The sequence below is a fragment of the Neltuma alba genome, unplaced genomic scaffold (assembly GCF_004799145.2).
Source record: "Neltuma alba isolate B1F8T4 unplaced genomic scaffold, ASM479914v2 tig00011472_pilon, whole genome shotgun sequence".
NCBI classification, from domain to species: domain Eukaryota; kingdom Viridiplantae; phylum Streptophyta; class Magnoliopsida; order Fabales; family Fabaceae; genus Neltuma; species Neltuma alba.
The window spans coordinates 34,604-51,945 of record NW_021636141.1 but is presented as its reverse complement, the minus strand read 5'-3'; the positions used below and the strand labels follow the sequence as shown (position 1 = coordinate 51,945).

General features: G+C 31.3%; 1 protein-coding gene across 1 annotated transcript; it reads left to right on the top strand.

Moving 5' to 3' along the window:
- Positions 1 to 200: 200 nt before the first annotated feature.
- Positions 201 to 2,858, top strand: LOC114713804 (uncharacterized; the record flags this gene model as incomplete). Its single annotated transcript, XM_028898481.1, has 5 exons — positions 201 to 408; positions 535 to 1,391; positions 1,467 to 1,746; positions 1,834 to 2,511; positions 2,686 to 2,858. Coding segments are annotated over exons 1-5 (2,196 nt in total), but the record flags the coding sequence as incomplete, so codon positions are not given.
- Between the last annotated feature and the right edge of the window lie 14,484 nt (positions 2,859 to 17,342).

Below are 17,342 nucleotides of genomic sequence, written 5' to 3'. Positions count from 1 at the left end.
ATTCATTGTGGATGGCTACACAATGATTGAATCACAACGATTGCTGTGGGTTAGAACTCATCAAAAAGAATTTATATCAAGGATTATCTGATGCTGTTTTAAGTGGTGAGAGAAATGCTTCACACACGGGAAAACATATCATTTTACCATCAACCTTTACTGGTGGTGCAAGATATATGCTACAAAATTATCAAGATGCTATGGCATTATGTAGATGGGCAAGCTATCCAGATTTATTTATCACATTTACTTGCAATCCAGCATGGCCTGAAATCATTAGACTTTGCCAACAAGATAATGTAAGTCCATGTGATCAACCAGAAATATTGTCCAGAGTTTTCAAAATGAAATTACGATCTTTCATGAAAACATTAAGGGAGAAGAAGATATTTGGGACAATTCGTGCAGGTTAGTCCAAAATTATTTTTTATATTTCTTAATTTTAAATATTAATTTTTTAAATTTTTATTATTGTGTATACTTTATAAGTGATATTCATTATTAATATATTTTATCTTTTTTTATTTTCCACAGAAGTTTACACTATTGAATTCCAAAAACGAGGCCTTCCACATGCACATATCCTGTTATTTCTTGATGAAAATGACAAAATCAAGGATCCAAAAGCCATTGACCGGATTATTTCGGCTGAGATTCCATATAAGCATTCTTCTTCTATTCTGTATGACTTAGTTAAGAAGTATATGATCCATGGTCCATGTGGAATAGTTAACCCAAAATCTCCTTGCATGAAAGACAAGAAATGTAGCAAATACTTTCCAAAAAAGTTCAATGATGTTACCACAGTTGATGATGATGGTTATCCCACATACAGAAGAAGAAATGATGGAAAAACAATTGAAGTTAAAGGTGTCTGCTTAGATAATCGTTATGTTGTTCCATATAATCCTACCCTTCTGTGCATGTTTCAAGGACATATAAATGTCGAGAAGTGCAATCAATCTACTTCAATTAAATACTTATTTAAATATATTAGCAAAGGCAATGATAGAGTTGTCGCTACTATATTTGATAAGGATAACAACAAGGATGAAATTGTTGATGAAATAAGGCAATATTATAGTTGTAGATACATATCTGCATGTGAAGCATCATGGCGTATGTTTGGATTTGATATCCATTATCGATTTCCTCCGGTTGAAAGATTGAGTTTCCACTTGCCAAATCAACAATATGTAATTTATTCTAATACTGATGATGTTGCGGACTTATTACAAAGACCACGAGTTAGTGAGTCACAGTTTTTGGCTTGGATGAAAATGAACAATGATGATGATTTAGCGGCAAGTCTTACATATGCTGAATTTCCTAATTATTATGTTTATCAAAAAGATAAACACCAATGGAAACGAAGAGAGAAGGAGTTTGCTGTTGGTAGAATTACACATGTATCACCATCATCTGGAGAATTATATTATCTCTGAATTTTGTTAACTAAAGTGAAGGGTCCAACTTCATTTGATGATATCAAAACTGTTGATGGAGTGATTCATGATACTTTTAAAGCTGCATGTTTTGCACATGGACTCTTAGAAGATGACAATGAATATATTGCTCCAATAAAAGAAGCATCAGTATGGGCTTCAGGATCTCAACTTCGAAGGCTTTTTGTAAGCATGTTATTATGTTGCTCACTGCAACATCTTGACACTGTATGGAAAGAGACATCACATATACTCTCAGAAGATCTACTTCACATACCTCCCAATGATCCTGTCCTCTCAGGTATGTGAGCTACAATTCTCATGTCCTAAAACATGTGTATATATATCATATTGATATTTATACCAATTTTTTCCCCATATTTTGTAGATATTCATATCTCATTGTTTGATAAAGATAATATGGCTTTGAAAGAGATTAATAATATTCTTAGAGCAAATGGGAAGACTCTTCATGAATTTCCATCTCTTCCATTGCCATCGAATACTCCAGTCATTCATATAGCGAACCATCTGATAATGCAAGAGTTAAATTATGATAGAGAGTCTTTGAAATTAAAGACTACCGCACTCATGCAGAAGTTGAATGACGAGCAGCGAATCATATATGATAATATATTATCTGTAACAAATCTACCTCAGGGTGGATTTTTCTTTGTTTATGGATATGGCGGTACTGGGAAGACATTTCTCTGGAATGTATTAATTACAACATTACGGGCAAAGGGTGAGATAGTTCTTCCAGTTGCATCAAGTGGAATAGCAGCAACATTATTACCATCTGGAAGAACAGCACATTCAAGGTTTGCAATTCCTATTCAAATCATTGAATCTTCTGTATATGGGATAAAACAAAATTCACCACTAGCTAATCTGATTAAGTCCACAAAGTTAATTATATGGGATGAAGCACCTATGGTTCAAAGATATTGCATTGAAGCATTTGATAGAACATTAAAGGATATCATGCACTCTAACTTACCATTTGGTGGGAAATGCATTGTTATGGGTGGTGACTTTCGTCAGATACTTCCAGTGATACCAAAAGGTACAAGAGCTACAATTGTTAATGCTTCCATTAATTCTTCATATTTATGGAATCATTGCAGAATTTTCAAGTTAACGAAGAACATGTGATTAAGGAAAACTAATAGTTCCAATGATAGAGAAAGGTTAGAATGGTTTTCCAATTGGTTGCTAAATATTGGTGATGGAAAAATAGGGCAATCAAAAGATGGTGTTACAAATATTGAAATCCCTAAACAGCTGTTACTCACAAACTATGACAATGCTCTTCATGCAATTGTACACAGCACTTACCCAGATCTTCTTCATAATTTAGCGTCTCATGACTATTTCAATGACAGAGCAATCTTGGCTCCAACAATTGAGATGGTCAATCAAATAAATTACTACATGTGTTCTTTGTTACCAGTAGATTCATTTCAATTTCTCAGTTGTGATACTGTCTGTAAAGCAGATCAAGAAATAGATACAGTTGACGATTTGTACAATACAGAATTCTTGAATACTATTTCTTGCTCTGGAATGCCACCGCACAAGTTAGAACTCAAAGTGGGAGAACTAATCATGCTATTACAAAATATAGACCAAGCTTCTGGTTTGTGCAATGGTACACGGCTTAAAATTTGTCACTTGGGAAAAAATGTGATTGAAGCTGTCACGTTGAATGGATCGAGACCCTATCAGAAGGTTTTAATTCATTGGATGGATATGAATCCTTCAAAAAGTCGTTGGCCGTTTAAAATGCAGAGGCGACAATTCCCAATAACATTATCTTTTGCAATGACAATTAATAAAAGTCAGGGCCAATCATTAACTCATGTTGGTCTATATTTACCCAAGCCAGTTTTCACACATGGTCAGCTGTACGTTGCATTATACAGAGTAAGAAGTATGGACGGTCTGAAGGTTGTTGTTGACGATCAAGATGGTTGCTTCAAGTCAATCACAACAAATGTTGTGTACAAGGAAATATTTAGAAATATAGATGGTAATTGTATTTAGTGTATTTATCTATAGTAGCCATTTTATCCTATGTTACATTATACATTGTAATGATAGACATTGATCATGAGTCCATATTTCCCGTGCAACACACGGGGGGAGAAAAATCTAGTTTAAGAAAAATATCAAAATAGACTTATCTCTTGCCAATTAATATAGTTTATTCATTAAACTTTACTGTTAATTTGGCAACTTCTAGAACTTTCAGATTTCTTGCCTCAAATTTGGAAATTCGTATCTCCTTGTGTACACATCCAATTGAGGTGATCTATGTCTTGATTTAAAGCTTGAGATGTGTACTATAAGCATGCCAAATTTTATGGCTTAATTCATTCAATTGATAGGTCAAACTGGAGCTCAAATCTAACTGTTCTAAAACCTACGTTTTATCCCTCAACCATTTCTTTCTTTGATTCTTTTTATTAAGTTGGCATACATAACTTGGGCTTACTCTTTCCCATTCACTCTCATACATTTCCACTCATGCCATGGGCATTCTAAACACATATATTGCATCATGGGCATCCATAAACATAATTTACAAAATAAGAGAATTATACATTTATCAACAATCTCATTCATTAACATGAATAATTTTCCACTGCCTTGTCCTTCCTTCTCATGCTATTATTGCCCACCATTGATTGACCTAAATGGTTAGTTAGGGAGGAATAAGATTTGGGACAATTTTAGTAGCAAACAATACCATATTAATCATGCTAGATGGATGCTAATGCACTACATACAACTTGCTTATTCTCTTGTTAATTAGTGACATAATAGTATGGTCAAAGCTATCTTCTTGATGCATGGCCATAGAGACATAATCTACTCATCATAAGTAGCAATTACAGCATCCAAAACATGTCATCATAACATTCAAATAACATGTACATAGCAACACACAAGCATACAATATCAAGCAATAACAATAGGTAAGTTCACCACCTTGCACTTCAAGCTTTCCTCTTGCTTTTCCTTTGATTCTCTTGACTTCCCAACCATGTGGGCTTTTGCTCAACATCATCAAACATCCTCTTGGATGTCTCAAGATCCTAAACATAGCCACAATGATCATATTATCTATTAGGAATAAGAGATTATATAAGGTTCAAGACTAGCTCTCTTGAACTTAACCTCTTTCTCTTAATTTTTGGATTAATGTTTTAGCTTTGTAAGAATTGTTCTCTTAGGTCAATCCTACACAATTTGATGCTGAGTGAAGAAAAGCAATGATCAAGCTAACGACAGGTATGTGATGCTTAAGACTCGTGCATGAAGTTTGTCGTTGCGTTTGTGTCTGATAAATGTTCCCTCAATTTTCTGCGATTTTCATGACAACAATTTGTTGTTTTAAGCATTGGGTTTAAGGTGGAAAAATGGGGAAAGAACACGATTTATAGATCTAAATTTTGGGTACCATTTTGAAACTGGAATGAAAGTAATGATGGAATAAATATGAAGTTTGTGTCACCCATGCTGACCCAGTATTTTAAACTACAAAAAACATAATTGAAAGTGGCAAAATAATATTTGAAACCCATCACTGAAGTTGAAATGTTAGATGGGTTTCGCAAATAATTAGATTATTTTTTTAAGCCTCAAAAACAAAGCTTGAAACTATGTTATCAATGTGAATTAAACAGTTCTAGTAAAAGAGCTAGAGTAAGATATTACAGAAGGTATTAAATATGTTTTAATTAATTTTTTTCAATCCAAAGCAGATAATTTGACGTTAGAGTGAAATTATTATATTATCTTGAAAATAAGTTTTGAACAACAAAGTGTACTTTTGGTTTAGGTAGTTGTAGTTGATGTAAAACTAATTTTCTTAGGTTAAAAGTCTATTCTTAAATATGCATAGTTTGTATGATAGTATAAAAATTAAGATAATATATTTATGCTATGATACCACTTTTTCTTTCTTTCTTTCAGCACTCTTCTCTGTTGGTATTGTAACGTCCTATTTTTTTCCTTTTTGGTTGGATTTAGGGAAGTGCTTGTGATTCATAGTTTATGCTTGAGGGATAATGTATAGGGAAAATTGCAAAGAAAGACCCCGAATATTTAAAATTATAATTTAAGACCCTGAATTTGGAAAATAACAAATAAGTACCCAGTTCTATTTTTGCAAATATGAAACATGGGTGAAATGTCTGACATGCCTTTCAGCCAAATCACAAGTTAACTATGGGAAATAACAAATTCATTTTAGGGAGTGTTTGGATAGAAACCAAACCATGGTTTCAGAAGTGTTTTTACGAATTACGAAGTAAATATGTGGAGGAGGTTACCTCGTTTTGCGGAAAAGTGCTTCTGAAACCACGGTTTCAGAGCACCCAAACAGGCCTTTAGCAAATGACAACTTCAGTAGACCAAATCACAATTTGGCTGAGAGACATTTCAGATATTTACTCATATTTCATATTTGCAAAAGTGGAATGAAGTGCTTATTTGCTATTTTCCAAATTCAGGGTCCCAAATCACAATTTTACATATTTGGGGGTCTTTATTTGCAATTTCTCCTAATGTACAAGGATTTATAAGAGAGACACACTGTGTTTAGAATTAATTTACATATTAATGAAGTATTTAAATATATATATATAAATGCAGACAAATATTAAAAAATATATATGTGAAATAACTCTTTTAGGCTGGCAAAAGACGAAGAAACAAATGTTTTGGATATACACACACATGAGTATATATGTATATAAATAAATAGATTTATATAAAAGAAAAATGAGTAGATTAACTAACAGTATATAAATAATAATTAGAATATATTAAGATTTTAAAAGATACAGATCAATTCATGAGATTATATATGTTATTTATATAATCATATTTTAATATTTAAATGGATTATAAGATAAATACTATATATATATATATATATATAAATGTATGCGTTTGTGTGAGTGGAAAAAAAAAACACCAGTATGTATATTATACACACACTCAATGTCTTATATATTTATATATATAATAAATAAAATTATCAAATTCCAATTTAGTAAATTTGTTAGTTGGGGAGGGAATTAGTTAGTATTTTTTATTTCTCAACATGTTTATTTGCTTTCCATAGTTTATTTGATTATAAATAAAATAGTACTCCCTCCGTTCCTTATTATAAGAGACATTTGATGTTTATGGTATGTTCCTATATATAAGAGACACTTAAAAGTTGTCTCTACTTTTTTGCATTGATTTCCTATTTTACCCATATTTATTATCTCCAACCCACATTCTCTCTCCCTCCCACTTCTCTTTCTTTTAATATTTTAATTATTCTCTCTCCTATTCTCTTTCCTTATTAATGAGGGCATGTTTGGAAAACAAATTATATTTTTTACACATTAATTGTTTTTAACTAATTTTAACTGTTTTTTTGATCAACGTATTTCGGTTATCTGTCTCTTATAATAAGGAACGGAGGGAGTAGTTTATTTATGAAAAACCTAAATCTAGACTTATCCCTTCTCACCTTTTCCCATCTTTTTTTTTTCACCAGTCGTCACTAATTCTTTTATCCCTGCATCCTTTGGTTTTTTCGCAACTCAATTTTTAATTGTTGATGAGGGTGCTCCATCTTAAAGCCACAAATTCAATCAGGCAGGCAAAAGGACAAAAGGAGTTTCCATCGTTACTACCCTTTCCACAGCTTAAATCTTCAAGTTTTCCTCTTCTGAAAACCGTCCTTTCTTCATTATATTTTATATCCAATCTCTTCTATGTTTCTCTCCCATACACCACGCCCTATATCCTTGTTCGTAGCTTTAATTGAGAGGTTAAAGCATTTCTATTTAGCAAGTCCACTACCATAAGACTTTTATTATGGGCTTGGGAGTAACAGTCATAAATTTCATGTAAGCCGGAGTAACAGGTAACTCTAGATATTCTCTCCTATACATGTAAACTTTGTGTGGCTGTATTGTGATTGCGTCTTAAATTATGTAAATGCAAATTATATAAATAGATATATTGTGTGTATATTTTGAAATTTTATAAGAGGGCTAGTTTTAATGTGGTTTTCATTTTTATATTTTATGTATGCCGCCTTACATTGTGGATTAACATGCTAATTAATATTATATAACAATTAAACTTATTAATAGTTTTAATACTCAAATCATCATGATTATAATATTATAATAATTATACTTTAAATCGTAAATTTGCTATATATGGATATATATACACACACACGTGTGTGTGTGTATGCATGCATGAATGCAAAATGAAGATGCCGTTATATTTGAAGGATGTGTGTGTAAGATAATACTTCAATGTGTATGGATCTTAGTTTAATTCTTTTAAGCATGTTTGTCATGTTAGATTCAGGTTTGCACCCAGTGAATCATCAGGTAGTTTATTCTTTTCAAGAACGCTCGTATATGAAATGATATGCAATTTGAATGGAAACTATTTTTGACATTGTGATCTAAACAATATTGTATCTGATGTTATTTTGATATAATTGTCATTACATTTGCATTCATGGTAAAGGGCTAAGAGTAGAAGCAGTATCTATATGATGAATTGTTTTACCACGTCGCATACCACCACTCAGTGCACAATGGTTGGCCTTTTTAGGGCCATTTCTTTCATATTTTCCTTTGACAAGAATCGTATTGGACCCACAGGACATATGACACCTCTTTAGTGTTGTCTTTTAAGGAGGGGAGTCATAGTTCAGACTTGAGCCCTGTGCCTTTAGACGAGTACATCTTACGTATTGATGAGCATAGAACCATCTAGTTACATGGATTGATTCTTCCTGGGCTATATGTGTTAGCCTATGATTCTAATCAATGGTATAAAGATAGATGGTGATATAAGAGATGCATATTGCATTTCATCATATGTCTTTTATACGGATATGAGATTGTGGTACTTTGATGAACTTAACATGAATTTGAGACAAATTTGTTATTTGACCAATATTTTTTTTTCAAATATGTACATGATTATAAAAGGCTCACTATTGTGTTGTGCATTGTCTGTTTGTGTATGTTAGGGCTCTAGTAGTTATTGAGATATTGGATCTCACCCTTTCATCTTAACATTTTGAGATGCAAGATCATGTAAAATTCAAAGGAAGGCGCCGAGGAAGAGATAGAGCCACAAAGGCTCTGCCATACTCCCTTGGTATGTGTATGTATTTATATTTTAATTGCCATGACTCTTGGTCTTTTATTTCATTTTGATATTCAATATATTTTAAGAAAACAATTAGTACTCTAGTTTATTTGGATATAGTTTGTTGTTGAGTTGTGCTAGCTTCCTTGGAATGAAGTCACTAAGGCTAATGGGTGTGGCTAAATCGAATGCTAAGTTTACAGATATGTTGAAAGGGCTGTTACAGGTATAAGAGCATGTATCACTCTATGAGCGAGTTTGTGAATTGATATTTATGGAATATTCATGAATTTGTAAGATTATAGTAGTAATTCTCAAGATATTGGCTTGAAGATTATGTATTCACTTGAAAAAGTCATTAGTCAAGACATTTACATTCTTCAAGAAAGCCTCCAATAGTTTAGTACGCTATCAAATGAAAAAGAAAATTATTAGAAAATAACAAAATTATAAAAAAAAAATTAAAATAGAGGAAGAATAAAGAAAGATATATCTGATTCGCCTATCATTTTCATATGGAAAATTTTATTTATATATATATATATATATCAAACATCACATATGCATATATCCATATATTTTAATTATGATATATAGAAATATATTAATATATTTAATATAAATACGTATAACATTAGTATATAAATATTAATGTATAGGCCTAGCATAATTGACACTTGGTTGGATTCCTTAAACATTTAATTAGAGGTTTGATTCTGTTGTGGTGTTTATGGAGAGTGAAACATCCTTCTTTTATTTCCTATTATACAATGATTGGAACTCTTTAGGATCATTATACAAGCTTTAAGTATAAGAAAATTCGAAAAAATTTAAAACTTTTCCAAATTTCAGTCCAGGTTGTGACCTGGTACCTCCAGATCATGACTTGAGGTCACAGAGGCAACCTTTACTGCTAGGTCGTGACCTGGGATTCTCAAGTTGTGACCTCGGGTCACAGAGAGCTCTCACGCACTGTTCACCATTTACAAAATTTTTTGTCAATTTTAAAAATTCATAACTAAATGTAGAAAAATCAAAACGAGGTGGTTCTGATTTTATTTGAAGCTTGTCATGCGTACTACAAGGAAAAAATATTCATTGGCCTCAGATTATCACGAAATAGAGCCAAAAAATTACACTGTTCATATGGTCATTTTTTGATTTTTTAATATTTTAGTGCAACTTTGAAAAGGGCATATCTCTTAGCATACACATCTATTTTAGATGGTCTACTACTTATTTTAAAGCTTAGGATGTGTATTGTAACCATACCAAATTTCATAAGTAGAATCAATTGTTTGCTTCACTTGCACATTGTCTCAATTTCGTTGCTCAATTAGGGATAGTTATTCCCTTAACTTATATTAATAAATCATAATTAATTCTTTCCATGCGTAATACCATTCTATTCATACATTAGCCATTCCCATACAGCATCATAGTCAATTGTACATGCCATCATCATCATTTGTCATCACATAACATGAATGGCATATTTATATCATACATAGACATACAAATTATACAATTTAATACATGAATTTCTTTAATTCTTTTCCACTTTCCTTGCTTCCATTTCATGCATCCTTTGTTTGATCATTATCACCTATTATGATTGGTTAGAGAGAGTGAGATTCAAGAGAATCTCAGTAGCAAACATTACCATCATTGCATGCAAGATGGATGCAAGTGTATGACATGCTTACTTAATCTAGCTCATGCTTACTTATAACATATTCTCATGCTCAATGTTTCATATTAACATGCATGACCATAGAAAACATCAATGAAACAGAGCATCATAATTGTGTTTGCATCACATATCATCATCAAATCACATAATGCACATCAACACATAAGCATACATATCAAGCACACAAGAAAGGTGAGTTCACTATCTTATATCCTTAAGCTTTCTTCTTACCCCTTTTTGCTTTTAACCATTAAGGTTGCTCGCTCAACCTTTGCCATTTCTTTCTCTTGATGTCTCATGGCCCTAAATACATCAACATATTATTTTCATTCATTCATTTGAACCATGGTAATCAACAACATCAACACTTTATTTTCTTTGAACTATATTAACTTATAACTTTTGAGCTTGATTTCCATCTTTTCTAAAATTAATCCCACATGCTATTCCCACACAATTTTTCATTTTAAACACATTGGAAGCATCAAAATCATCAAAATCTAATCATAGCTCCAAGAACTAGCTCTAGCTGAAATGTTACTCAAGTTGCGTAATCATGAAATTCAACCAATTTCAACATAAAACAACTTAACTCTTATTCCTTTTAAGTCTTTAAACGTTATTTTAACATCAATTTCATTTTCCCCTATCCTTAACAATTTCATGTAGCATCTCCTCTTGGGGTTTCAAGCTCCCAAAAACTATTAAAATCCATAACCAAACTCAATAACAACAAGGGTAGTGAAAACTACATCAAAAACCATGAACATACCTTATTTTAGAGATTAATCTTGCATGGGATCACTTGGTCTTTCTCTCCCCTTCTTCTTTCTCTCTCTAAAATTTATTTTGTAAGAGTTTCTCCATGGTTTCATGAGCTTGGGATGAAATGAGGGGAGGGGAGGGGTATTTATAGAGTTTAAGAACAAATTCTAGCCATTGATCTTAAAAATATGTGGCTTAATCTTGACTGTCCATTTTTTCTCTTTGTCTTATGGTGATAAGTGTCCATGTGACATCATGCTTACATCATCTTGATGACATCATGCTTACATTATCTAGTCACATGTCTTTAATCCAACCGTATACATGTCTTGCATCTAACTATACACGTGTCTTGCATCCAACTTTACACGTGTCTCTTCCATGTAACCATACACTTGTCTCTTCTATGTCCTTTTATCATTTTGGTATTAAAATAGGGATGAACTTAATATAAAATTCACGCAAATATACATCATATAGGCATTCCTCTACCTATCTTGTTATTCTGCACCGTATCGGGTACTTTTTTGGGTCCTGACTTACTCAGGACCACTGGAAAATGTTCTAGCACCATTTTCTCGCCTCAAATAAATCTACATGGCATTATATAACATGCCTAAAGAGAAAGTGATGCTCTTCTCTTGTTCTTCCATTAAAACAATTAATAATATTTATTTTAGAGTGAACTTGACTGAATTCTTTCTATTGGTCTACAACTCCGAGAATCTGTCTCTAGGTACTAATACTATTTATTCATCATGGGAAATTTTCTTGTTTTTCTCAAGTCAAAAGTCAACTTCTAGACAGTTGATTTTGACTTTCCTTGGATAGTGTGTAAATAGGCTTTAAATCCCATTAAAACCAACCTCTTCGCTTCCTGGGGACAGAATTATTTTTAAAACCTGTGATAATTCTTCAAGTATTTTCTTCTATTTTTATCCAATTATTTAAGGCCTTCCTATATTTTAAATAATTCAATTTTCGCTAATATCCAAAATTAGTCAAAATCCTAGGAATTTTACAAATTCTTTCTAGGGGCATTTTCGTCATTTTTAGCCTTATTGGGGTCTCCAATATAACTATTGGCTTATATTCATTTCTATTTCTCATTCTTGAGCCTCGAGACTTCACTAGAGTCTCTAACTTTCTCTTTTCTTAGTCTCAGCAAACTTTTTATTTACGATTTAGTCCCTAAGAATCTCTCTGTCCCTCCAAGAAATCTCTGGGACCTTTGCAAAAAGGGTCTGATAGCCTACCTATTTGAGACTAAGTCTAGTACTTCTAGGCCTAAAGTTCGAGATGTGATAGAGAGAATCTCGTGGCTAGCAGCAAAGCCCTTTCGAAACGTCTATGGTGCAAAGGGATTAATCATTGCTATTAGCGATGGATACCTTGAACTCAACCAAAGAAATAAATATTAACTTTTATATATATAGATATGAATATCAATACATATTAAATATTAAATATAATATTATTTTATATATAAGTATAGTATTTATAATTTTTTTGGAAATAATTAAAATATCCATATAATTAATACTCCTCCAGTCCTTAATATAGGACATAATTGTTGAATTTATTTTGGTCCTAAATACAAGATCTATTTCTCATATTTATCAATTTTTCTTAAATTACCCCTATCGATACTCCCTTAACTATAATCAAGTAGGAATTGTTTTTAATAAATTTAAGCTATTAAAATTTCTAAACACTTCATAATTATAGACTACATGAAAATTAAAAAAAAATAATGGTTTTATAAAATATTGATACCGAACCATTCATTTAATTGTTGATATTCAATATTTTATAAAACCCCTACATTAAATTTCTTATATTTATGACATTAAGTTCTTCAATCATATATGACTTAGTCTCCTATTAGTGAAATATTATTATTTAATTATAAATTCATATAAAAATAGTAGGATACATGATCATGTGAGTGGGGAAGTTGACATAATAGATATAAAAAATTTGATTTAAGTATTTTTCACATTGAAATATCAACATCAAATTTCAAAATATTAATGTCAAATTAGTTAAAGACACTTTTTTTTTCTTGGTGTAACTTAGTGCATTCCCAAGTTACTTTGGATTTGAGACTAATCTCTGTCAGGCTTGGAGCGTTAAGGTTAAAGCCCTCGCAACAAATGTACTTTTAGGAATTTGAACTTATACTTTTCTCCTTACATAAGTAGGACCACTTATCATCTCAACCCACAACTTGTTGGTAAAACCCTTTTTATTTTACTAAGATGTCAAAACTTTTTTTTTAATTGAAATTAAATTTGTTTAAACCTCAAACTCTCATTTCTTTCAAGCTGAAATATGTTATAGTATAAGTCACTTAAAAATAATACATAAATAATAAGTTCTTTTTTTTAAAAAAAATAATATTCAATTTTTCTATTTATAAGGTAGAGAGAAGAAATTTTTTTTGAGTTTGGTAACAAAAGTTGAGTTTGGGAAGAAAATGGGAAGAATCTCACATTCAGTTTTCTTCTTAACTTTCTTCCTGAGAAAATCCACTTCTCATTTTAGTTTATTCCCTAATTGTTTTCCTTTTGTTATTTTTTTCCATTCGAATGGGTGTTATGTTGGTTTATAGGATTCACTCCTATATGGAAGCCCCATAATTTGAATAGTTTAATTTTGTTTTATCTTTTTCTATTATAAGAAAGAAAAGAAAAAAGACAAAAAATAATAGGGAGAACCCTAATAAGGGTTGTGTAGTTGTCGCATGATATAACACATTAATTTATAATCATATATGGAGCCAAAACATGTTAGATGAAACCAAATTGTATGGCATTAGACTGAGAAAATCAAACTTTGAAAAATCAATTTCTCGAGTTACTATTTATTTGATAACCCTACAGTTTTAGCTAACTTTAAAAATTCGTAATTAATCCTAAAAAAATTGAAATGATGTGATTCTAAATTCTATTTGAAACTCTTTCATTTCTCTACATAAGAAAAATACCCACTAGTTAATTACCTTTACCATTCAGCCTCCATATTTTGTGTAAGAAGTAGTATTCATTTGGTCAATTTTTAACTTTTTACTATAATTTCAAGAATTCATAACTTTTATCACATAACTCTAAATTAACTCCTCTACCACTCTACTTAAAGCTCCGAATTTGAATTTTGAGCTTACCAAATATCACAGCCAATTTCCATCATTTGTCCAGAAAAATTGTGGTCACAAAATTATGGTTTTTCAAGTATTTCCAACCTTTTTAATTGCACTAATTTATGAAATTTAAACCATGATATTCATGTTTACCAATTACCATTTATGCCATCATGTACTTATGCATAGTAATACCTCCTAAAAGGTCAGAGCATCATCCCATACAAGCTTTCATCGAGGTTTACATAAATTACACATCTCTACTCAAAATTCACAATTACTAAACATAGTCAAGCACACTTTTACATGATATTTCATGCACATTTCCTCATGCTTACACATTGTTTCTGTAACATCCTAAATTTTTATGCCTAGAATTTAATTAAATTTATAAATAAATATCTTTTAGCAAAAAAGTTAATGAAGGTTAAAATATAAGCAAAATTAATTAATTATGACTCTGTGTGTGTAATATTATAGAAATAAATAGCATAACATGATATAGAAGTCTCACATCAACTAAATACTAAAATGAGGGAGCTCTAGAAGCTTATATATAGGAAGTGGTAGGTAGAGTTAAGAATAAGCCAAACAATTTTCGCACACATTTAAGGCGGTCTTAGAAAAGTGCTAGTTGTATGTTTGTAAATGTCACATCCTGAGAAATTTTACTTGGACATAAGAAGTTAAAAATCAGAATGAGGGCTAATGTAGAAACTAGACAGAGAGATGAAACAACTTTTGGTATGAAACCCCGATAAGGTCTGAGCTGACATTTTCAGAATTATCAGTCTAGAAAGGGCAAAATAGGAAAATTTGAGAAAAATTCTAGAAAATTCCTAAAAAATAGAAAAGATGTAAATTGGAGGTTTTGGAATCTTGATGGAGGCCCTAAAGGTGAAAATTATGGAAAAAGGAATTATTACAGAATTTCCTGATTACGGAGGTTTTTGGAAAAATATTAGAAAATCAAAGGAAAATAATTATTGTATTGGTTAAAGGCCCCAATAAATTTGGAAAAAATATGAAAAAATCATATAAATATTTTTTTGAATTTATAAAATTATTTTTAGGCCCTATAAGCTGAGAAATTAATTTTAGAAAATTTATTTTCCCGAAGTGATACCGATATAGGCTTGACTGGAGAAAATTCAAAATAAATACCTAAAGGTGGCAAAGTTTTCTGAAAATTTTTAGATCATGTTCTTATATTAAAAGGTGAATTATCATGATGAGAAATGAATTTTTTGAGGTCTAGAAAAAATTATGGAATATTACTAGTGAATAGTAACCGATAAAGTTTCAAAATGGTTTGGAATTGTGATTTTGTTTGCGGATTATCTTTTTAGGCCAGCCTAAACCATTTGTGGGGCCCATATTAGGCCCAATTCAAGCCCAATTTTGTGCAGCTTCTGGACCCTACCATTTTAATTAAATAAAATTCCAAAATCTAGAATTGGGACACATGGATAGATCTGGACCTGCTTCTTACTATTGATGGCTTCCAAATACCCCATTATATGGCATCTTGTATGTCCAACAAGAGGGAGAAGGGGGTTGATTGGTTTGTCTATAAATACCCCTCCCTAAAATACAAGAAAAATGTTATAAAATTAGAAAAAGAGGGGGAGGTGCTGCCACTTTGTCACATCCAGTAACATGGCAATTAGGGATAAGGAATATTCCTGAACAACTGAGGGCCAAAAAGGATAAGGAGGAATAGAAGAATTTTATCGCAAAATATTTATTATGATTTTCCAAGTTAAATGTGAAAGTTTGACTAATTAAGGAAAATTAGTCAAAGATAATTATGAAAAAATATTCCAAGTCTTAAACAATTAAGAAAAAATAAGGATAATATCTTTTAAGAATTATATGGGATTAGAAAATTGGTTTTATGACCAAATTACCCTTAGAGAAATTACAAAGGAATTTAAGGATAAATTAGGCCAATTTAAGGGATTTTATTTGGAAAATTCCAAATAAATATTTTTAAGAAGGATAAAATTTCAAGAAAATTCCTATGATATCCCAAGGAATTATAACAGATTATGGAATTAAAAAAAGACCCTCAAGTATCCAATATTTTTTTAATTCCTTTGAAAAGTAGAAAAATCAATAAAGAGAAGGAAATTAGTTTTTCTTTTTATTTAATTATTGGAAAGTCAATTTTCAGACAAAGAGGAAATTTTGGGAGGATACAAATGAGGAGAATGAATTATGGATCTGACAAAAAATAATTACAGAGGCTAGAGTACTGTAATTATAGAAAAGAAATTAAACCCGGAGTCAAAGTGCATTGATAAAGCAAGGCTAGAGTCATTCAATTCAAATGGCTCACAACTGGCCATGTGTCCAGCTCCTAATAGAGACGATTTGAATTTGCCAAGTGTCACTCCTCAAATGGAAAGGATTTTATTTTTAGTAATTAATTTCTTTTGGAATTAGTTAATTAAGAAAGAGAAACTAAGACAAAAGGGGGTAATGACACTTGTAACTTTATTTATGATAGTTGTTGGGATATTTTTAGTTCATTAAAGGAGCTCTCCCACCCCTATTTTCAGATTATTATTTTGGTCAAGAGTGAACAAGAGAGAAAAGAGTGAACATGGAGGAGAAATCAAAAGAAAGTCATCAACTTTGATCATTCAAGCAAGGTTTAAGGTTAGTTTTGGGTTCTAAGTTGTGCTTTACTTTGTTTACTTGAGTTGTATGGTTAAAAATTCATGCTTCTCCCCTTTTTTTTGTGCTGGCCGAAACATGTTTATGGGAAGGGAAGAAGTTTTGTTGGTCCAACTTGTTAGAACACTTCAAAGCATGATAGATCCTAGTGGTTACAAGTGGTTGTAAGTTGTTTTTGAAGTGTTTTCTTTATTGTGTTGCATGAGAAGCACTTCAGCCAAGGCAAGAACTAAACCCTTGGGTGTGTTTTTCCTTGTTTTGATGCTTTTATTGTGTTCAAAATGGAAAATTGTGTAGGATAAACCTAAAGAACAAAGGTTGGAAGCATTAAAGCCAAAGTTGAAAGTTTTAGAAAATGAACCCTATAGGTTCGGTCAAGTTGAATCTAAAAGGAGGGGTTTTATTTTCTTAAATCCAAGTACAT